General features: G+C 41.7%; 1 protein-coding gene across 1 annotated transcript; it reads right to left on the bottom strand.

Annotated features, from left to right (window-relative positions):
- Positions 1–933: 933 nt before the first annotated feature.
- On the bottom strand, positions 934–19,914 carry LOC311115810 (cytochrome b5 reductase 4-like). The gene is made up of 16 exons (XM_084157342.1): positions 19,463–19,914; positions 18,982–19,135; positions 15,724–15,824; positions 15,461–15,545; positions 15,323–15,361; positions 15,065–15,188; positions 14,877–14,934; positions 14,607–14,700; positions 10,727–10,759; positions 10,430–10,552; positions 10,028–10,168; positions 9,758–9,913; positions 4,555–4,705; positions 4,133–4,219; positions 3,374–3,535; positions 934–3,133 (listed from the first exon to the last, which is right to left on the bottom strand). The coding sequence occupies exons 1-16, from the start codon at positions 19,544–19,546 to the stop codon at positions 3,079–3,081; spliced, it is 1,647 nt and encodes a 548-aa protein (XP_084013468.1). The 5' UTR covers positions 19,547–19,914; the 3' UTR covers positions 934–3,078.
- Positions 19,915–24,980: the final 5,066 nt, after the last annotated feature.

The following is a 24,980-nucleotide window of genomic DNA, read 5'->3' as shown; positions in this document are numbered from 1 at the left end:
TAGTGGTGGTGGCAGACAGACGACAGATAGTGAGTGCCACTCCAGTCTCAAGCACCACTCTCAGTGTGTCAGGTACTAGTACTCTCCTCACCTCCTACACAACTCCCCTCAGCTTTCACAGTCAATCATAGAGCTGCTGCTGCTAGACTGGATAGGGGCTTTCTCGCCTGTCTGGAACAACATGCTATTTGCACTACATGTGTCATATCAGTCCAATCAAATTAACTGAAAAGCATCTGTAATGCCATGATAACAGATTTAGATATCAATGTGACCTCACCTCTCCATTATTTCACTTGAAAGTACCCTCACACTGCGAAGCCAGTAATGATGCTAACTAGTCAGTCCACTTATATTCCGACTCGTTTATCTAAAGAGAATTCCTAATGCGAAAGCTTTACACTCCCATTGTCAGACTCGCGCTCTCCACCCCCTTCTGAAGGTAGATACCATAAAGCTCATTGAGAATCAGAGCCACACACAGTGGTTTTTCATCTATGGTGACCTTTGATTTTCATCTGCCAAGACATGCAATTTCATCGTATTGCCTAGTGGGTGGGGAACCTATTCCTATAGGTAAGGGCTGGCCACCAACATGATGAGATTTACTAAGATAACTCTATGTGTGTGTGTGTGTGTGTGTAGAGGGTCCGGAGGGCAGATGGGGGGACAGAGACAGACAGAGACACAGTGAGTGAATGAGAGAGACCGCAGGGTGTATCTTTCCTTGGATAATTAAAGCTTTGCATATGTATCTTTCAGTGTAAGTCTTTAAAATCCTCTACTTCCTGGTGTGGTGAAATCATTCCCCTGCACATTTGAATTGCCTCTTCCCTAAGGTGAAGGATTTCATTAATGAATTTACTGTAGTACATTTCAGCCAGAAACAACTGAACACAATACAACCAGGTCTCCAAATCTTAACACAACAAAAACGTTTAGTGCATCTTTTAATTTGCTTCAGGACAGCTCATATGATTGACATGTTAAGTTATAATGTGCATGATGTACAAAGCTGGATATGCATTAAAATATATCTGGTTAGATCAAGATTAGATGAGCTACAAAACCAAGTGAAGCTCAATCTAAATAATCAGCTCCTGTATTTCTTTATAACCAGAACCCAAGACATTTCACTCATTGTTTCGCCTGTCAAAAATAAACTGGTACTTTCATCAAGTAGTCTTCATCCATAGAAGTGTAACTGTTATAGTATTGCACGTAGCATGGCCATGTGTGTTACGTTGACAGGTGTGATCTTGGTAATGTTCAGTGGTAAGAAATGCTGCAATTCATTTTGTGTGAAAAAGGAACACATTTACCATGACATGATGTACTTTCATGTTATTAAAAAGTAAATACCACGCAGGGTAAGGTTTATAAATGGTACCTTCCACCTTCCTACAGAGTACAAATTAGAGATAAAATTGTAAAAAGGTGAAGATCACATGGACATCCTTTCTATATACCAATGTCCAATATAAAAGACTTCCTCTAAACGACATCTCCTAGACTTCATGAAAACACAACTTGAATTTCATGGACATTTCGTTCCATTTTCACCCAGATTGACTCAGTAATGATGTCTGAAAGGATACATGTAAAGAGGCAGATGGACGGACTGCAGCTGGAATCGTCCAGATAAGAGCCTCTCTCATTAGGTTAATAGATGAGCTACATCTTACCAGAGTGAGCACTCATAGCTTAGACAAACTCTGCAGGATTGACATAGTTCTGTCTGGCAGTTTGATGTTCCACGAGGAAAAAACAGGATGATTGAGAGCTGCATTACTTAGCAGCACATCTAGTTGGTGTCTTACCAACCTCATGTATTTCACAAGAGTGAGAGAGAATAAAGGGTTCTCTGACGCATTTTAGAATCATTTAACTGCATCAAACGCCAAGCACTTAAATCAGATCACTGTGGGCTTTAGGTATTAATGAATTAATTAAATAAATACATTTAATACAAATATAATTTAATTAATTAATTAAATACATTTACATAGGTGTGTAATGTATTGCATAATGTATTCCCATTGGTATGTATCACCTACTGTGAGTACTACAACATCAACCTGTGAGAGAGAGAAAGAAAGAGATAAAAGAGAGAGACAGAGAAAGAGAGAGTAAATGTACTGATTCTGAAGACTGGTCTGCTTAACCATCAGTCTCTCTCAAACAGAACCACAGGCTGCAGAACAGACCATTGGCAACAGCAGCAGAACAGCCATAGCAACTAGCTGAATAATAATAACTCTCTGTAGGAGGATGTCTCATATGCCAACAGCAGGTTGGAAATTCTCATTACTTCTTAAACAAAAGGAAGATGTAATGATCAGAACTAATGAAACGCTCACAAAGTCCTGCTTTTTGGGAGGACCGACAGCAAAGATAACATCACAATGTAGCGGGTGTGTGTGGACTGGGAGATAGATTGAGATGTTGTTGAGATACAGTATGTAAGACATGGTAGTGACCTCTCATAAACAACCCCAGACCTCTCTCTCTGTGGTCAGAGCAGAGGAGTGTACAAGGACAGGACTGTTCAAAGAACTCTGGTACAGAGAGAGACAGACAGTGAGCTGAGGATGTTGACCAGAGGGTTCAGTGCTGCTGGGTAATTGGCCATTCATCCTTTGTGTGTGATTCACCAGCTCAGAGAGCCCAGCGGTCACGTCCTTAGCGACCAGAGAGAATGACTGTCCATCTGTGTTTCAAAGCACCAGAGAGAGAGACAGAGAGAGTGAGGCAGACACACACACAGAGAGCGAGAGACAGAGACAGAGAGAGAGACAGAGCTGCTTTCCTTCCAGCCTCAAAGAGCCTCTGTGGGTCTCTGGCATCGCTGCTAACCACAGGAGTCAGGTCCATCAGTTCAGTCTACAGTGCATAGAAAGACATTGTTCCAAAAAACACATTGGCCGGTGGCCTAACAACATCCATTTTCTCCTACACACTCTCTCACACCCTGTGTCTTCTCTCTCTCACACACACACGTTGCTCTCACACAATGTCCCATTGACATCTCAGGCTGTGAGGTTGAGATATGTCAGGTCTGAGTCTGACACTCCATAATCAGCCCTGGAACGCATGAATCTCCTCGTCACTGAAACAATACTGTCTCACCAACCTGAGAAAGAGAGGAGGGAGATTGAGAGAGGTGAGAGGGGGACTCAGACAAAGCCTAAAGGTGGGAAAAGTAATCCAAAGTTAACCAATGTTATACAAGTTAACTTCCTTGCACTGCATAACCTGAAATGGCTTGAATCTACTACATCAACATTAACATAAAAACATACTGCATGGGTTCTACATTTAGAAATGTAAATGCCTAACTGGAGTGTGTAGAGGGGTGTGGAGTGTCACTCACCCCACAGTCAGCTCGGTGAAGGCTGAGGGGCCACACACACACACAAAGACCTTTGAGCCCTCAGGCCTAACCAGGAAGTCAGTCAGCATGGAGGCCTCAACTCGCCCCTTCCTGCCTGTCCATCCATCACATGGCTCTGACAGAACATACTCCACCTGGAACCTGGAACCATAGAATAGAGCAGAATAGAGCCTATCGCATGGTTCTGACAGAACATACTCCACCTGAAACCTGGAACCATAGAATAGAGCAGAATAGAACCTATCGCATGGTTCTGACAGAACATACTACACCTGGAACCTGGAACCATAGAATAGAGCAGAATAGAACCTATCACACAGTTCTGACAGAACATACTCCACCTGAAACCATAGAATGTAAGAAACGAAAATGTATCTTCTGCCTTACCAATTGACAGACGGGTCATCAGAACATACTGTACACTCTGAGTAACCATAGAGATCAAGAGAGAGAACATTCTCTGCCTAGCGGCAAGACTAGATGTACAGTACATGCATGTGTTAATGCTGCTTCACAGGTAATGTAGTCAATATGGTAATGATGTGATCAAAGGTGATGTTGGGGAGTATTCACACACCATGAAGACATGCAATTATAGACATCTGGAGCAGGCAAGAACACACACACACACACGCTAATGATCAGATTCACCACAGAGGGTCAGTCTTACTGACATCTAACGCAGCCAGCCTCATAATGACCACCCTCAATACGAACACACAGTGCAACCGCACACACCTCTCATCTTTAGCAGCGAGGCTGTCAAGTTCAGAGTGCCACAGGATGTCTCTTTCTTGTCGGTTGAAGAACATCAGCTTGGTTTTCCTAGAACACACAAACATCTAATGCCGTCAGAACAACCTTGCCCTTTACAATGTACACAAATCCTTAGAAAGAGAACAATGACAGCCATGCAATAACACAGTAAATCAGAGTATAGCCTCCTTCAGTTTCTATTTAGTCACAAGTATAAATGAAATACTCTGAATAAAATATCTGAAAGAAAGAGATCATCCACAATATAGTAGTATATATTGACAGGATAGGCAGAATATTTTCCATACTGCTTATACCCATCCAATTATTTCATATCAAGTGCTTAGGGGGAAGGGGCTATACTAGGGGTTGTTTTTGGGTGGAGCCATGACAGCGTATTTCACCTGAGTGAGCTCAGGTCCTGGAGGGCCAATCGGATCACCCGAGCCATGGGCGTGAACCCCGTGCCAGCTGCTAACAGGTAGAGGTGAGTGACCTCACGCAGGAGGCGGAAACTGAACGCACCATCCGGGCTGCTGACAGACAGGTGGTCACCTAGGCAACCAGGGAAGAGGAGAGAAGGAAACCATTAAGCTGAGAAACCACACAAACACAAGAATAAGCAAAAACAGATGGCAATAAAAAATGAGTACAAATCAGGATAGCTTGAATAATGAATACAGAACACAGTGTCTGTTCATTTCCTACCATCAGCTATCAATTTCCTCTTACATTATGTTTCTGTTTGTACTGTCCAGCTACTTTTTGTTATTAGGTGTTATCTAGATGTAATGTATATCAGTGAAAGGCACATGGTACCGTTATAATGGAGACGGTTTTTCTTCTTTAAATGACTGACTGGGAACTAAACATCTTCCATCTGTCCCAATGTTGCAGCTGGGCCTGCATCACCCGGCAACCAGACACACACGTGCGCAAGTTCACGTGCACACAAGCACAACACTAGGAAATATTCAGGTAATGGGGGCCAGATGAGGACAATCACAATAAACTATGCCCTGTCAGTGAGCGTAGTTTACACAGAAAGATAGAGACAGAAGCGTCTATATTTCCTGTCCACTTCTGTGCAGATGGACTGGTAGGACAATGACTTTTCCAGGAAGGAGAAGGTCATGGATTTAGATATGTATTGATTCCACTGTTAAGAGGACAAGACACAAGACAAAGGCCAGGAAATCCGATTCATTGGGGGTGGAAAGGAAAGGAAAGATGGGTTATATTCTGGCGCCCTGACTATGTATAAGGCTGGACTCTGAGAAGTGGTCAGGAGGATAGATGAGATAAAATGACCTGTTTATGAGTCTTTAAATAGAAACTTATTACACCATCAATCCTGTTTGGGAGCTGAGCAATCTCCCCCCTGTAATTGATTTATCTGAATAGTGCCTGCTTCTGCTGATGTATGAATAAGAGAGAGAGAGAGAGAGAGAGAGAGAGAGAGAGAGAGAGAGAGAGAGAGAGAGAGAGAGAGAGAGAGAGAGAGAGAGAGAGAGAGAGAGAGATAGATAGAGAGAGATAGAGAGAGATAGAGAGAGATAGAGAGAGATAGAGATAGAGATAGAGATAGATGAGGAGAAAAGATAGGGTCTAACTAGGGCTGTGACGATTATAGAATTTTGGTAACGATTAATTGTCATGCAAATGGAAACAGTTATTATCATAATTGTCATTTTTGATGGAAAATGTTTTCAGCTTGTAATGCATACCTAATAAATACAACACAGCATTGGTGACACCCCTATCTCAAAAACAAATGGTTTGTTTACCACTTGGAACTTTTGGAAATGAAGCTTCTCCTCCCGACTGTGCCGTTCTGCTCGTAAAATGACAACCAAATGTACCCACTTCATGTAAAACTTAAAAAATGCTATTATCTACTTGAATATCAAAGTACATAATTGTCCATAATTGTTTGTTACACGATTATACGATAATTGTGCCATCCCTAACTACTTGTAACATTTGACATTTAATACTCAAAATACATAATGAGAATAGAAGTGCAAAGTGCACCTATTAATCATAACAATATCCCTAATCACAATGGTAAGAGTATAGTCCTTGCACCTTTGAATGTTAATGTCATAATCATGTTATTACTAACGGTCATCTAAATGCAGTACCCTATCATAATTAAAATAAATGCTTGTTAGAGGTTTTTTTATTTATCGACGCACAGAAGTCAACAACTTCGGTCAGGCACCTAGTCTACTTGTGTATGCAGCAGGCAAACATGTAGATGAGTTTATGGTAAACAAAAAGGTCATCTAATCAATCCTGGTTGGAAGAAAAATAGCCTTACCTCCGGTTTCTGACGTGCTATTTTTATTTTATTGCTCACTTATCTAAGACATTAGTATTCCACAGCGCGGCTAAACCACCTGCAGATTGACGTATGCTGCTGTACACCTCACACACAAGCCAATTGACTGTGTACAGCCTACGCCTACACATGGCTAGGATGAAGTAGTAGCCCATTATAAAACAAATACACTTGACCTCTATATATTAATATTCCACTTCAGTGGCGGCTCCTGAAAAAATTCTCAGGAGGGGCAATTTTTCTGATGATTTAGGTGACCTACACACATTTAAAAAAAAGATATGTCCAGCAACAACATGAAGACAGGGGCAGCATATAAGTCAATACCAGAAGCATTTATTGACTGATCTCAAAAGTGTTGGCTTACCAGGGTTGGTGGAGCCCTCAGTTTCATCTTTGCCTCGCAAAGCTAACTCAAACACTCCGCAAAACTTCACACACTGGATTAGCCGGCTGAGGATGTGGCGGTTCTTGCTAATGTCGTAGTAAATATATTTGTTATAGTGAATATGGAATATGATATGTTGAGTAAAATGTTGTGCTAAGATCTATTTAGGTCAGGAGCTGGTTATAAGTTCTGTTCCTATCCAATAACAATGGACAAAAGGGTCCTATCTTGTCAGCCTTGTCAGCAGGTGGCCAAGGACAACACCCACGCCATAGGCCTCTCAGTTCTTCCAACTCACGAGTTCTTGCTCTGAGGACACACACACACACAAACACACACACACACACATCATCACTGTTAAACACACACACACACACACACATCATCACTGTTAAACACACACACACACACACACAAAAATCCCCTCTCTTAGGCTGAACATTTGAAGACAGAGAACCCGACTCAGAGCCAATGCAACAGTGACAGTAGCCTGGAGGTGACCTCGCCCAACTCATCAGGACCAATCAGAAGATCAGAACTACTAGATTGAACCTACTTCATTTATTGCATAAAATGTCTGCACACAATGTTTCGGGGCTCTCTTCAGATAATAATAATAATAATAATAATATGCCATTTAGCAGACGCTTTTATCCAAAGCGACTTACAGTCATGCGTGCATACATTTTTGTGTATGGGTGGTCCCGGGGATCGAACCCACTACCTTGGCGTTACAAGCACCATGCTCTACCAGCTGAGCTACAGAAAGTGGATACTCATGGATGCGCATTGCAATTGTAAAATGTCAACACAATTGGAGACACCACGTCATTTTTGGAGACATGTTATTGACAGTAAACTATTGTAGATGCGACTGCTAACTAAATAAAACATTTTAGCTGGCTAGCTAATCATCTTAGCTAAATGTGGGGCAAACAATTCAGTTATTTACCGTTAATTTGAGGGATTGGGGTGAAAGAAATCGAGTTACATAGTGATACTTTACGATATACTGTATTGACAATATCGCAATATTTTAGCGCTAGTTGGCTGTACCTGCACCAAAACACCATTATTGTTCCTTCATAGCTTGTTCTCAATCTTTTCACATTGGGAGCCAATTAGTTTTCAGCACTTTTATTTCCATGACTGATCAAAACTCGTTCTCATGGCTTTCTGATCCCTCTGCAACAGACATATGGTGCGCAATAAAATCACAGTATCGAATCGCAATACGTATAGAATCATGAGACTCGCAATGCTGATGCATATATCTTATCGTGAGGTTCCTGGCAATTCCCAGGCCAAGTTCATTTGCCACAACAAATCTCTTCGCTAGCAAACGCGATGTCTTCTCCAAAACGACAATGTGTCTCCAGCAATGTTTACTTTTTTGACGTTCTATGGCATCTCCACTTTCCAAGCATATATGACCACATGTAATATTTTGGTAAGTGATGCAAATAGTGAACTATGTAGGGCCAGGATGTAAAATATATGTAGCTGCAGCAATTTCTCTTATCTGATATAGTAAGTAATGGGGCTTAATTTATAGCTCCCTAAGAGTTTGACGAACGGGTCCGTGAACGCGATTCCAGATATATTTACCTCTGAATAAACTGCCTTTATTACACCATATCCACATCCAGTAAACTTGTGATTATCAACACTAACCTCATCGTTGTGGCGGCGGACAGCTAGCCTGTATCCCTCGTCATCCAGTTGAGTGAGTGGCAATGTCTTTTTTCGTTCGTACCAATTTTTGGAAAATCCTCGGGTGTAGGACTTTCCGCCTTTAGTAGAAACCTGTTGAATTATTAAATTTGGTCTGGGAGGTCCTAATTGTTTCGTTGCCAATTTATCTTAATTTGTTCGCCGACAAAAAGGAACTTCTTTCAAAGACACAATCGAGTTGGACTGAAGCCTAGCCATTTTGATAGTAGTAGTGAATTGATTGAGGCTGCTACCTGGTCTTTTCTTAGTTACGTTCATTCGTGGTTACGTTATGTATGACGAAAGCGCGTAAGTGCAAGCCCACAGACACCCATAGAGAATGTATTGAAAGCTTTGAAATGTGAAAAAAATAGATTTTACATGACAGGCTATGAGAGACTTCTGGGCGATTTTCAACCTGACTGAAATCGCCCAAAAAACGGGCGGGGCCATTTGAAGCACGACTTTAGCCTGATTTGACATTTAGTGGCTGTCAGATCAGACGTGAACACTGATAACTGCTGTTGCCGTGATATAATTTTTTATAAATTTATTTAAAAAAATTATATTTTTTTATTTATTTTATTTTTTTATAATTGATTAGAAAAAAAATCCCTTCCTTTTCCCGTTTGGCAGTGCGTCGCCCATATCGCCCTATTGAACAAGCCGTCCCTGTTCCACTTACATATGAACACACAGCACATGAACACAGACATACATTTACACACACAGAAACAAATGCACGCACACACCCACACACTAACAACCTTATATTTATTTATTTTGTATTATTATTACTATTATTATTATTATTATTATTATTATTATTATTATTATTATTATTATTATTATTATCATCTATCCGGATGCCGTGTCACTTTACCCTGCCTTCATGTATATATCCACCACAAGTTCCTTGATCTGGTACTGGTACTCCCTGTGTATAGCTCCATTCTTGTGTGTTTTATTTTATTCCTCATGTTAGTCACTATTATTTTATTAATTTTTTATTTTAAACTCTGCATCGTTGTGAAAGGTTCGTAAGCAAGCATTTCACTGTAAAGTCTACATCAGTTGTATTCGGCGCAAGTGATAAATAAAATGTGATTTGATCAACCCACTTAGCTGTAACCGGGAGGGTTACTGGTGGCCTCAGACTTACCGATGTTGAGGTTGTTTAGGTGTGGAGTCAACACTCCATCTGGGTAGACTTTGATCATGAGGAAGACGTCAGTGGCTGCGGTCCCCTGTGTAGAGTCCTGTGTAGCTGGTACCAGTGTTTCCTCGACCGGTGTGTAGGGCTTCACCACCTCACTGTCTACACATGTAGGATAGCATAAGCACTAGCAATGGACCACATGGGCTGCTATGGGATTAGCGCTAGCCCAGATGTAGCATTAGCATTAGCATGGATCTATAGGCTAGCCCTTACCTTGGATGAGGGCCTTGAGGTAGATGTGTTTCCCAACAGGCACGTGCATGAGCGTCCCTAGAGGGAGCTGTAACCGGAACACCCATGTGTCATGTGTGACCTCTGTCTTAGAAACTAACATACACTCCCTGTAGAAGATCGCTGCAGAGAGAGAGAGTGAATAACTGACATGTGATTTTGGTTAATATGGGAATGTAATAAAATCAATTCAGAAGATAAGACAGATGGATAAACATTTCTTTGGATGTGTCTGAAATGGCATCCTGGCTCTTTCTTTAGTCTTTTCTCGATTCCTCACTTCCTCTCTCCTTGCCTACTCAAAACGCATTTTGAGAAGAAGGTGAGGAGTGAGGCCGTGAGGAATCAAGGAAAGACGTATTGGAAAAGAGCCCCTATTCATACCTCGATCTTTCTTCCTGAAAAGAGAATCATGGAATTCCAGTGGTTCACCAAGCTCCTCCCACTTTCCTTTGGCCGCTTTACGCATGCTGACCTGAATCTTCCCCACAGCACAGGCTGTCAGGACTGTACCAGCATAGAGATAGAGAGAGAGAGAGAGAGATAGAGAGATAGAGAGATAGAGAGGGGGAGGAGAGAAGGAGAAAGATGGGAAGGGGGGAGGGAGGGAGTTGGAAAACGTTAAATAGTTTGTCAGCTTTAGCTTATGAAAAGACATCAGACCATGAATGTTCTACTTACCAGCAACGCTTCCCTCTACTTCTTGGGCTAGACCTGAAAAAGAGAGCCTCCTAGTGAGTTGTTTACCATAAATTAATATAATCAAATTAATCACAAGAAAAGTCCCCATTTTACAGAGAGATAGAGACAGAAAGAGAGGGAGAGAGAGACAGACAGAGGGGGATAGAGATAGAGCGATATAGAGAGTTTAATGGTGTCAAGTCCTCTGGCAGGCTGGAACACAGATGGAAAAATAAGCTCTGAGGGAACTCAACAATATAATTAAAGCTGATAATGGACTAGGGCTGTGATGGTCATGGAACTTTGGATGACAATAATTGGCCAACCAAAATGACCATGGTCACCGTAATAATGGTTAGAATACCAAAAAATTATAATAATGGGGAAAAAAAACGTTTTTTGTTTTCTCCTCCTCTCCTCTCTGCTCCGCTCCTGACTGCATGTGCTGATGTGTGCAGCTGCAGGGAAGGGTCATTGCCTAGGCAACCAAAGACTCATTTGCTACAACACTGTGCATGTTTCAGCAAGGAGCAACAAAGTTTCATCACGTTGTTAAGAGTCCATGTTACAGCAGAAACAGACTCAACCGCACAAATGCCCGGCCGTCCGTCTTCAGTCAGCTGTTCGTTCCACACAACAACAATATTTTAAAATATATATATATTGGTCACATACACATTTTTAGCAGATGTTATTGCGGGTGTAGCAAAATGATTGTGTTCCTAGCTCCAACAGTGCAGTAGTATCTAACATTTCACAACAATACACAAATCTAAAAGTAAAAAAATTGGAATTAAGAAATATCTAAATATTAGGACGAGCAATGTTGGAGTGGCATTGACTAGAATACTGTATATACATATGAGTGATGAGTAAAGCAGTATGTAAACATTATTAAAGTGACTAGTGTTCCATTATTAAAGTGGCCAGTGATTCCATGTCTATGTATATAGGGCAGCAGCCTCTAAGGTGCAGGGTAGAGTAACCGGGTGGTAGCCAGCTAGTGATGGCTATTTAACAGTCTGATGGCCTTGAGATAGAAGCTGTTTTTCAGTCTCTCGGTCCCAGCTTTGATGCACCTGAACAGGCCGTGGCTCGGGTGGTTGATGTCCTTGAACTTTTTGGCCTTCCTGTGACATTGGGTAATGTAGGTGTCCTGGAGGGCAGGCAGTGTGCCCCCGGGGATGCGTTGGTCGACCGCACCACCCTCTGGAAAGCCCTGTGGTTGTGGGCGGTGCAGTTGCCGTACCAGGCGGTGATACAGCCCAACAGGATGCTCTCAATTGTGCATCTGTAAAAGTTTGTGAGGGTCTTAGGGGCAAAACTGAGAGGGAGACCTGAAAACTGAGAGGGAGACCCCCCCCCCAAAGTCAATACTTGGTAGAGCCACCTTTTGCAGCAATTACAGCGGCAAGTCTCTTGGGGTATGTCTCTATAAGCTTGGCACATCCAGCCACCGGGATTTTTGCCCATTCCTCAAGGCAAAACTGCTTCAGCTCCTTCAAGTTGGATGGGTTCCGCTGGTGTACAACAATCTTTAAGTCATACTACAGATTCTCAATTGGATTGAGGTCTGGGCTTTGACTAGGCGATACAAAGACATTTAAATGTTTCCCCTTGAACCACGTGAGTGTTGCTTTAGCAGTATGCTTAGGGTCATTGTCCTGCTGGAAGGTGAAACTCCGTCCCAGTCTCAAATCTCTGGAAGACTGAAACAGGTTTCCCTCAAGAATTTCCCTCTTTTTAGCGCCATCCATCTTTCCTTCGATTCTGAAAAGTTTCCCAGTCCCTGCAGATGAAAAACATCCCCACAGCATGATGCTGCCACCACCATGCTTCACTGTGGGGATGGTGTTCTCGGGTGATGAGAGGTGTTGGGTTTGCGCCAGACATAGCGTTTTTCCTTGATGGCCAAAAAGCTCAATTTTAGTCTCATCTGACCAGAGTACCTTCTTCCATATGTTTGGGGAGTTTCCCACATGCCTTTTGGCGAACACCAAACGTGTTTGCATATTTTTTTCTTTAAGCAATGGCTTTTTTCTGGCCACGCTTCCGTAAAGCCCAGCTCTGTGGAGTGTACGGCTTGAAGTGGTCCTATGGACAGATATTCCAATCTCCGCTGTGGAGCTTTGCAGCTCCTTCAGGGTTATCTTTGTTGCCTCTCTGATTAATGCCCGCCTTGCCTAGTCTGTGAGTTTTGGTGGGCGGCCCTCTCTTGGCAGGTTTGTTGTGGTGCCATATTCTTTCCATTTTCTTTCCTTGGTCTTCATGGTGCCGCTTGCTTGGTGGTGCCCCTTGCTTAGTGATGTTGCAGACTCTGGGGCCTTTCATAACAGGTGTATATATACTGAGATCATGTGACACTTAGATTGCACACAGGTGGACTTCATTTAACTAATTATGTGACTTCTGAAGGTAATTGGTTGCACCAGATCTTATTTAGGGGCTTCATAGCAAAGGGGGTGAATACATATGTTTTTTTTAGAATTTTTTGAAACAAGTTATTTTTTTCATTCCACTTCACCAATTTGGACTATTTTGTGTATGTCCATTACATGAAATCCAAATAAAAATCAATTTAAATTACAGGTTGTAATGCAACAAAATAGGAAAAACGCCAAGGTGGATGAATACTTTTGCAAGGCACTGTATTTGACCATGCAGACAGCAGAGTGAATGGCAAGAAAGTGCTCGTGACTCATGTGGTCATGTGGTCGAGCAACTGCTCTCTCCTTGAGTGACAGGGGGCTTAGTATGAGAAGCGGCATGCATCAGGAGGAGAGGGAGAAAGACAAATCAAATAGAAAACAGCTCGCGCTTTGTACTTGCAGAGCAATCATTGTACAATTTGTCCATCTGGGCAATCATGGTTTTTCAACATGGTTTTTCGACATGGGGCGGCAGGTAGCTTAGTGGTTAAGAGCGTTGTGCCAGTAACCGAAAGGTCGCTGGTTCTAATCCCCGAGCCGACTAGGTGAAAAATCTGTCGATGTGCCCTTGAGCAAGGCACTTAACCCTAATTGCCCCTGTAAGTCACTCTGGATAAGAGCATCTGCTAAATGACTTAAATGTAAATGTAAATCTTGTAGTATGGTTCTAGATATGACATTAAGGCATTGAAGCCGACATCCTCTACCATTGAAAATGGCTGCACATCAACTGCAATCATTTCTGTAATCAGCGCTGTGATTTTCTCACTCCGTCTCTTATCGCACTTCTTTCGTGTGAAGACTGAAGAGTCTAATGTCTGTTGTTGGGGGCCTGCACTGCTGCTGCCAGAAACGGCTTGGGTGTCAAGGTGCCTCCCTTTCAGATGGTTAAGCACTGCACCTGTACTGCCACTGTAGCTAAATTTCACCTCGGAAAGTTTGCGTTTCATCACCTTCTCATTTAACTTCTCAAAGTATTGCCATACAGGACTTTGCTGCTGTCACTTCCCTGTCTCACTCTCTGCCATTTTTCCAACTGTTAACGACGAATGAAGTGCAGAGCGCTTTATATCCGTGGCAAATCATTCGAAAGATGCATATCTCCTCCTACTAACTTTACAGCATTGTTTTGTTAGGTATTTCTTTCATTTAAAATGTTCCCTTTATGATGATGATCGGGACCTGTTAGTGCTAAGTGTGATAACTGCACTGTGATTTAAATTTTATGGGAGGAAATAAGAAAGATATATAATAATAAACATCGTTTTTCAGTTAACGATCCCAATTTCATTTAAACGTTCACACCCCTAGTACAGGATGGTTAGAAAGAATGAGAGAATGAGAGAATGGCTGTAATAGATGGATAAAAGAAAGGAGATTGAAAGAGGCGGCTACGACAACTCATGTCAGAAAACAGTCACAATGTTGTATCAAAGGAAGCTGCGACTTACGTTGACACAGCACGTAGGACATTTTCCCCAGAAGAACTTCCACCCGTAGAACACCATCTTGCAGGTCAACTATGGTACAGCCAGAGCTGGGGAGCTGAGAGAGGATAAAAGAGAGGAGAGAAAATAAGGGAGACAGGGGAAAGAGAGGAGAGAAAAGAGGGGGGGAGAGAGGAGAGGTTAAAGAACAACTAGTGCCCGTTCTGGCTCACATTTCATTCAAACCTCATTTTAAAAATGCCCATTTAAAAATTGCAAAGTGGGGCTGTTTACCTTCCGTTTGGTGTAAACCACAATATTGACCGTGACATCAGTTTGAAACCAGTCATACCTAAAAAAACAATATACAGATACAGTATGTTCATTACCTGCTCATATCCATCTATCATACTTCACATCATCCAGTCTGTGTCACCATTCTCAATATCATAACAGTTCTTCTTGTTGTTTTGTGAGCGTACCTGGGCCGGGCGTCTTTGGGTTGGGGTGGTGGCGGGGCGGCTGAGGGTTGCAGTGATGAGGAGGGTGAGGGAGGGGTGAGGAAAGCAGGAGGGAGCATGGAGGTGGGGGGAGGAGGGGCTAGACCTGAGGAGAGGGAGACAAGATTAAGGACTCTGATTTCAGCCACACGTGATATAGAACACCCACACACAAATACAAGACAATACAGAACAATCACGTGTTTTGTTCACTATTCTTATTATTCGTTTGTACATTACCATTCAAATGAGTGATGCTGTCCTTTGTCACCGATTGACCTGTGGAGACAAATAAGAAAGTCTCAAAAAACATACTGCATGAAAGAGAAAATATGGTACATTAAAGTCCTGAGACAGAGGGATTGTGTGTTACTGTACCTTTGAGAGCAGTGCTGGCCTTCACAGCCATCCTCCCTACCAGACACTCCTTTAGCATGGACTCATAGTTTACCCACCTGTGGACCTGCTCATATGGCCACAGATACAGGGACAAGGGCAGACAGGGAGAATGTGAGCAAGAGAGCTTAGACAAGCACGGCATCATCACACACATCATGGCTTTAATGTTTTGAACTTGTGTGTTTTAACATGTGAACTTGCAAGGTTGTCCTTTAACTCAGGAAAGTCCAATGAGAGCTGACCTGGTCAAAAAGGTCTGTTCCGTCTATCCCAGCTGCCTTCATAAGTTCCTCTTCTCCTCCAGGGTGGAACTCCATGTAGGGGCTCACATTATAAACCATGCCTGAGACACACAGGAAATAATAGTATTTATTCACAAAATACTCACAAAATGCAACAAAAGAAAGAACAAAAACATATAAGCAATTCACAATACAAAATGTTTTAAAGATCTGTATATTAGGGCTAACTCGTGTAGGAAATGACCAGCATTGGAGGGATGGTGGCTCCCAAAAGTCATCACCCAATAACCCAACTGAAGTATAACATGTCCTGAAAGAGGTGTGACAAATTACTGAGTATACCAAACATTAGGAACACCTTCCTAATATTGAGTTGCAACATTTTACCCCCAGAACAGCCTCAATTTGTCAGGGCATGAACTCTACAATATGTCGAAAACGTTCCACAGGGATGCTGGCCCATGTTGACTCCAATGCTTCCCACAGTTGTGTCAAGTTGGATGGATATCCTTTGGGTGGTGGACAATTCTTGATACACACAGAAACTGTTGAGCGTGAAAAATCCAGCAGCGTTGCAGTTCTTGGCACAAACCGGTGCGCCTGGCACCTACTACCATACCCCGTTCAAAGGCACTTAAATATTTTGTCTTGCCCATTCACCCTCTGAATGGCACACATACACAATCCATGTCTCAACTTTCTCAAGGTTTAAAAATCCTTCTTTAACCGGTCTCCTCCCCTTCATCTACACTGATTGAAGTAGATTTAACAAGTGACATCAATAAGGGATCATAGACTGACCAGGTGAAAGCTATGTCATGGAAAGAGCAGGTGTTCTTAATGTTTTGTATACTCAGTGTACAGTCAGTCTACAGGTATGTGGGCCCACTCACACCGACAAACATAACAGTGAATTCAGCCAATACATTTAAAGAAATGGTTATGAATGATTAAACTATGATTGAACTATGCTTGAACAATTATTGAACTATACACATTGTAATGTATGGTATTGAGGGGGAGTTGACCCAGCCTCCAACGCTTTCTATTGAAAGCCTTCTCACAACATAAAGACACATGCACTACTCAAACATATTATCCCAACAAACACCACATTATCCTCCCAACACAAGCACATGGCCACGCTGTAGCCAAGTGAGTCACTGACCCTGAAAACAGACAGTCCCAATGGAAACACTGTATGAGAGGAGGAGGTGTGTCTACCACAGGGAACCTTCATTTGTGTATACAATTGCCAATAACTGTCTTACAGCCTACTGATATTAAATTGGTTAGGTAATGCCTTCATAACATATCCCTATGGGAGTGCTGATGAGTGCGATCAACAAATATGTAGCTCAATTGGTAGAGCATGGCGCTTGTAACGCCAGGGTAGTGGGTTCGATCCCCGGGACCACCCATACGTAAAAATGTATGCACACATGACTGTAAGTCGCTTTGGATAAAAGCGTCTGCTAAATGGCATATTATATTATTATATTATTATGACGATAATGGCATCAGCATACGGTTGTGTAACTCCATATTTATTCTCTACAACCTAATGCTGCTGTCGGGTGTTGTTATTTGTTGTATTAAGGACTGATTGTCAAATAAGTCATAAAAAGGTTCCTGCTGTGTGCCATGCATCTGTGAGTGTATGAGTTTGTGTGAGAGAGAGGTATAGGGAGGGAAGAAAGAAAGAAAGAGAAGTACACAGAGGGAGGGAAGGAGTGAGTGAATCAGAAGAAGTGCACAGAGACCTAGTCACAGCAAATTCAATTACGCTTTATTGCTCAATGTCCTTAGACAAAGGAACCCACTCCATGACTACCAATGAGTGCATTTCATCTCAATGACGCACATGGGGAAATTAGAGGATGAAATGTGCTAGATTCCTCACGAAAGTGATTCCTCATGAAACCCAGACAATACAATACCATGATTTAGGGGATTTTCACTAAATGTAATCCATATAATAGTCCTTTGGAGGAAGGATTGTTGACATACATTTGACATTTGTATTTAAAAGTATAATTGAGAATTGATTTATCAAAGTTGGCATATTATGACATTATGGCCTAACTTAGGCCTCCTTTAAGACTCCATAGTGTTTCATCTGTAGGTGCTACAAAGCAAACATTGGTGTCATATGAAGCTATACTGCTTTCTCTGTAAAATGAGTAGTATTTCTATTTCAATAACTTTTTCTTTACATTAATTTATGAATATTGACAAATATATAAAAATGATATTGAAATTGCCAAATGTTTTAATATATGGTTGAAGATAATATACTCTACAGGCTTAGCAAAGTTCCAGAGTGGGATCTCTGCTACTTTAAGAGTTATGATCCAATTTGTATGCATTAACAACAGAGTGAATGTGAAAATGGATTCAAAATGGTCACCCTCTGCTGGTGATTTGCAGGATGTGTAACAATACAAGTAAAAGGAGAGCTTTGATTGGTTACATTGCTGAACTATGCAAATGTATGTGTTAAAAAAAGGGCAATAACTTTAAAACTGGCAGATATCCCAGCCTGGAACTTTGATTTGTCGGTAGAGTATATCATGTTCAACAATATATTGCATTTTTAAACATATTTTCTATATTCATGTTGTATGTTTCAATATTCATAAATTAATGTAAGAAATGTTTTTGTGAAATCAAAATACTACTCATATTACAGAGCAAGTGGTAAAGCTTCATATGAAACACATTTTTGCTTTGTATTATAGCATCTACAGGTTAAACATGATTGGGTCTTAAAGGAAGCCTGGGTAAGGAAAAATTTAACAAATTTGCCACCTTTGGTGAACTATTTCTCAGTTATGCTTTTAGATACAAATGTAAAACACAATCATTCCTCGAAAGGACTATTCTATGGATTACATTTTGTGAAAATCTCCAAAATCATGGTATTTCGTTTGTCTGGGTTTCGTGAGGAATCACTCAATTAGGCCTATGGAAGGTGGAAAGAAGAGAGAATTGTGTACAGATAGTATGCAGCTACTGTGTATGTGTGTGTGTGTGTGTGTAGTTTTCACATTTATTTTCCTGAACAATTTAAGTAATAGCCCAGTTTCGCCAACTCTAGCCCTGGAGAGGCATTGAGCCCTTGATTAGTTGAATCTGGTGTGTTAGTACTGAGCTTAAACAAAAACCTGCGAAACGCCAAGACCAGTATTGTGTGTGTGTGTGTGTGTGTGTGTGTGTGTGTGTGTGTATAAACAGTACAGGGCTAGCTTCTGTCACCTCGTATGCAGGTCCAGCAGTCGTCCTGTGTGTTGTGTTTCTGCAGCTCCTCCTCTGTGACATCTATGAGTCTCCCTCTCAGCCCTGTCAGATCCCGGCCACTCTTAGCCACACGGATCCAGTCCATCAGACTGTGGCCAGGCTTCAATGCTACCTGAAACAACATGGAAGAGCAGCCCTCACAGTCAGCACAGGTGGCATCATGATAACACAGCCTTACAGTACAGTAAAGAGTAATGTGTTGGCAAGAGACAGGTATTTTTCTTTATTCAAAGGGTGTGGCATGATGACAATCAATTTAGGGTTGACTTGGCAGACAGGGTCTTCTAACTCAATATAAAAATTGGGCCACAGAACATTCACATAGTAGGACCACAATAGTTTAACTCCCTGATGGGTCATCAACATCAACATTATGTAACAATGATATATAGGCATGACTCTCACACAACAATCATGTCGTCAGCTACCGGTACAGTACCTTGTTCCTGCCGGACTGACCGGCTGGAGCAACACGCTGCTGAGAGCTGGCTGCAGGGAACGACTGGGATGGGACGTTCAGCATCGCGACTCTTCGAAAGCAGGCCAAATTCCGGAGGAATCCTGTATAAGACGGGCCTTCGATTAACACGACAATAAAGGACCAACTCTTGGTTGTGAACCACTGTGAAATTATGTTTCCGTTGTGTCACAAGAAACACATTTCACTGAAGTGACACTAGTTGAGTAATTTAGCTAACTAGCTAGCTACCTGACTGGCTAGTACCCCGGAAGAGCAAATTCACAACAAAACGCACAAATATGTCCATAATATCAGACGTATGAAATAACCGGTGAGCTAGATATCGACCGAACCAAATTACACTTCCGATACATTGTTCGTAAGACAATATTTGACTATGTAAACAACACCTATTTGGAGTTGTCACTGTTAAAAACTACATTCCCACGGTAGCTGCAGATGGTGTCGCAATATGATGATGATTTTGTCAAACCACTTAAAGTAAAACTGTATCCGAAATACTTAGAGCGCCATCTAGTGTACATATAAATCTCAACAGTCGCCCTGATACAGTACAAAGCGCCCCCAAATTCAGAAGACGATGTAAATAAAGATAAAATAGGACTCATTTATGTTTTTATAGGGTATCTTTTTTGGCAATAGAAATGTGAGTATTTGGAAATGCTAAATGATAACTTAGAAAACGTAGCCTACCTGGTATGAAACCAGAGAAAAAAAAATTCACAATAGAAACATATTTCCCTCTTCCTCCATCTCCCTCCTCCTCGTCCTCCTCTGAATCTTCGTTGGAATGATTTGACATCCCAATATGATAATAATTGCCATAGGCCTACAGTTATTTTGTCACAATTCAGAAATGTGATTATCCCATGTATCACATGAGCCTTGTACGTACAAAGGCCTATTGCAAAACACAAGGTAAAAAGACGGTTTGTATTTATGACCAACCAGCGTAATGCAGGGATAGCTTTACGTCAATACGTAATCTGATTAGTCAAATCTCACTAAAAGGATTCCTAGGTGGGAATAGTTTCTTCTTGACACGTGATTTAAAAATAAAAGTGCAGTGGATTATAGGTTAGGTGTGTATCAGAAATTAAACTACATGGATAATAATCAATCTCAGATAAAAAATGGATTGTGGTAACCATGAGCAAGAGAGTTAATCTGGTAAACAGTCCTGTGTTATGATTCTCTTCACGGGGTGTGAGTTGCTCTCATCACATAACAGCCTGATACAATCATTCACAGTGCGTTGTACTCAAAGCACATGTACTCAATTTCACCCGTATTTTAAACTCATTATTTAATAATGTATATGATTTTTTGAGAACTGCTGAAACAGCTCCCTTTTCTGTTTCACAAACACACACACACACACACATTAGATGCGTGAGGGAGCTGCTGAATGGCCAGTTGGGCAGTAATGGAGGGAAGCTAGTGCTGAGGAGAGCAACACCTGTACACAGCAGGGGTTCAGGAAGGATGGACATGGGATGGTTAACAAGCAGACTCGGCCAGGCCAACCGAAACCAGTTTATCTCACATACACACATGCATGTATGTCCATACACACACACACACACACACACACACACACACACACACACACACACACACATACAGTACCAGTCAAAAGTTTGGACAAACCTACTCATTCAAGGGTTTTTCTTTATTTTTGTGTATTTTCTACATTGTAGAATAGTAGTGAAGGCATCAAAACTATTAAATAACACATATGGAATCATGGAGTAACCAAAAAATTGTTAAACAAATCAAAATAAATTTTATTTTTGAGATTCTTCAAAGTAATTACCCTTTGCCTTGATGACAGCTCTTGACATTCTCATAACCAGCTTCATGAGGAATGCTTTTCCAACAGTTCACACATATGCTGAGCACTTGTTGGCTGCTTTTCCTTCACTCTGCGGTCCAACTCATCCCAAACCATTTCAATTTGGTTGAGGTTGGGTGATTGTGGATGCTAGGTCATCTGATGCAGCACTCCATCACTCTCCTTCTTGGTCAAATAGCCCTTACACAGCCTGGAGGTGTGTTGGGTTATTGTCCTGTTGAAAAACAAATGATAGTCCCACTAAGCGCAAACCAGATGGGATGGCGTATCGCTGCAGAATGCTGTGGTAGCCATGCTGGTTAAGTGTGCATTGAATTCTAAATCAATCACAGACAGTGTCACCAGCAAAGCACCCCCACACCATCACACCTCCTCCTCCGTGCTTCACGGTGGGAACCACACATGCAGAGATAATCCGTTCATCTACTCTGTGTCTCACAAAGACACAGCGGTTGGAACCAAAAATCTCAAATTTGGACTCATCAGACCAAAGGACACATTTCCACCGGTCTAATGTCCATTGCTCGTGTTTCTTGGCCCAAGTAAGTCTCTTCTTATTATTGGTGTCCTTTAGTAGTGGTTTCTTTGTAGCAATTCGACTGTAGCTCAGTTGGTAGAGCATGGCGCTTGCAATGCCAGGGTTGTGGGATCATTTCCCACGGGGGGCCAGTATGAAAATGTATGCACTCACTAACTGTAAGTCGCTCTGGATAAGAGCGTCTGCTAAATGACTAAAATGTAAATTAAGGCCTGATTCACGCAGTCTCCTCTGAACAGTTGATGTTGAGATGTGTCTATTACTTGAACTCTGTGAAGCATTTATTTGGGCTGCAATCTGAGGTGCAGTTAACTCTAATGAATTTATCCTCTGCAGCAGAGGTAACTCTGGGTCTTACTTTCCTGTGGCAAATCTCCAATTTGGACTCCAGACCAAAGGACACATTTCCACCGGTCTAATATCCATTGCTTGTGTTTCTTGGCCCAAGCAGGTCTCTTCTTCTTATTGGTGTCCTTTAGTAGTGGTGTCTTTGCAGCAATTTGACCATGAAGGCCTGATTCACACAGTCCCCTCTGAACAATTGATGTTGAGATGTGTCTGTTACTTGAACTCTGTGAAGCATTTATTTGGGCTGCAATTTCTGAGGCTGGTAACTCTGCTGCAGAGGTAACTCTGGGTCTTCCATTCCTGTGGCAGTCCTCATGAGAGCCAGTTTCATCATAGGGCTTGGTGGTTTTTGCGACTGCACTTGATGAAACTTTACAAGTTCTTGAAATGTTCCGTATTGACTGACCTTCATGTCTTAAAGTAATGATGGACTGTCGTTTCTCTTTGCTTATTTGAGCTGTTCTTGCCATAATATGGACTTGGTCTTTTACCAAATAGGGCTATCTTCTGTATACCACCCCTACCTTGTCACAACATAACTGATTGGCTCAAACGCATTAAGAAGGAAAGAAATTCCACAAATTAACTTTTAACAAGGCACACCTGTTAATTGAAATACATTCCAGGTGACTACATCATGAAGCTGGTTGAGAGAATGCCAATAGTGTTCAAAGCTGTCATCAAGGCAAAGGGTGGCTATTTGAAGAATCTCAAATCTCAAATATATGTTGATTTGTTGAACACTTTTTTGGTTACTACATGATTCCATATGTGTTATTTCATAGTTTTAATGTCTTCACTATTAATCTACAATGTAGAAAATAGTAAAAATAAAGAAAAACCCTTGAATGAGTAGGTGTGTCCAAACTTTTTACTGGTACTGTACACATACACATACACATGCAAGCTTGCTGTGCCTTTTGTCAGGTTTTATATAGTTAATACACTTTAGTATATAGTTAATAGACTGTTAATTTTGGGTAAGACGTGTAGCAAATAGTTAATGCTGTGCTTACTTTTTGATTAGTGGAATGGTAGTTGGCTAATATTTTATTAAAAGTATGGCCATAGGAATCCATAAGGTGGCAGTGCAACCATGATCCTGAGCGCTTGGTACACTGTTCTGTAAGGTGTTCTGTAGGTGGCAGTAGACACTCACAATGACAGGACACCATGGTTGACTAGTTGCTATGAAATCCCTTTCCTTTTTGTCATGAACATCTTGTTCTGAACATGAACGTCCTGACAATATTCAGTCATGCTTAGCTAAAGTAAATGACTTGATTTGGTGTAGGTCTAAAGGAGCAGTTGAGTTCTGTTTTTAAGAATTTTCCCAGGTAAAAGCCTATAGCATAAGACATTGTTGCTTAAAGAGAATGTGGTTTAAGAGGGTTTCATCAGATACTGTAATCTCCGATTACATGTCCATGTTTGCACCATGAATACACTTTTTACCCAACCAGTGCAATATCTTTACCCATGATCCTCTCCTAAATTATATAATGGTCTTGGACCACAAATGCTCTTAATTGGACAACAAACCTCCCACTAGAGACGACAGACCGCGAGACACCTGAGAGTATAAGCGCAAAGTAGCAGTTATTGTAATAGGTATTTATTTGTCGGCTTCAATGTTCACAGTTCCATTCTTTCTCCTCTTCTCTCTCTCTCTCTCTCTCTCTCTCTCTCTCTCTCTCTCTCTCTCTCTCTCTCTCTCTCTCTCTCTCTCTCTCTACTCTCTCTCTCTCTCTCTCTTCTCTCTCTCTCTTCCTCTCTCTCTCTCTCTCTCTCTCTCTCTCTCTCTCTCTCTCTCTCTCTCTCTCTCTCTCTCTCTCTCTCTCTCTCTCTCTCTCTCTCTCTTTCTCTCTCTCTCTCTCTTTCTCTCTCTCTCTTTCCTCTCTCTCTCTCTCTCTCTCTCTCTCTTACAATTTCAAAACCATTAGCCAGATCATTACCAGCTAATCCCTGTTTGGTCTGATGAGTCACGCGTCCCCTTTTCTGCCGTGCCGGCCGGACAGACAGCTTAGGGTCTCTCTCTCCCCAACACGGCCCTCCGCGTGTCTGTCTGTCTTTCGGGCCCTTTGCTAAGAGGCCAAAGGGCCAGGGGTCCTCAGAGACACAGACAGGGAACCTTCAATTAACATTCAAAGTGTGAAAATACAAAATTATGTTTCTCTCTTCATTGGCTCATTCTCCTCTATTGAACAGACTAATGTATGTTATTGAGCAGCAAAGACATGCCATGCCATATGGTAGAATATATAGTAGCAGGCTGTTAGCAGAAGGCCTAGAGATGCAGCCATCAGATCATGTGGTGCCATCATCAGCAACGGGATCCAGCTAGCTATTGCCGAGACTAGGGTTTCCATGGCAACGCTGCCAAGTGACTGAGGTGGATTTCCAAGATTGTCGGCTGCTTTGCGCCAGTGTACAAATATGGATAAAAATACTGTCACTCATTGCTTCAATCTGGTGAAAAACAGATAACTTTTTTCCCCTTTGTGTTTTGACTGTGCGATGTCATTCTCAATCTAATGCTGTCATTAATATTTGCAAACTATCGTAAGCATTGACAGTGATGTGTGAAATGTGCATTTCAGTGTGAGGAAAGATGTGGCTGTGTGAGAAGACAGCACTGTTTCTTTAGATGGGTAACAGAGGATTGCAGTCATATAATTACATATAGAATCCTGGGATTTCTATCATTGCAGTTCACTGATTTTTATGAGCAATGT

The sequence above is a fragment of the Coregonus lavaretus genome (assembly GCF_964263955.1).
Source record: "Coregonus lavaretus genome assembly, chromosome: 3".
Taxonomy (NCBI): Eukaryota; Metazoa; Chordata; class Actinopteri; order Salmoniformes; family Salmonidae; genus Coregonus; species Coregonus lavaretus.
The sequence above is the reverse complement of the archived record's forward strand: the minus strand, read 5'-3'. Positions and strand labels throughout refer to the sequence as shown.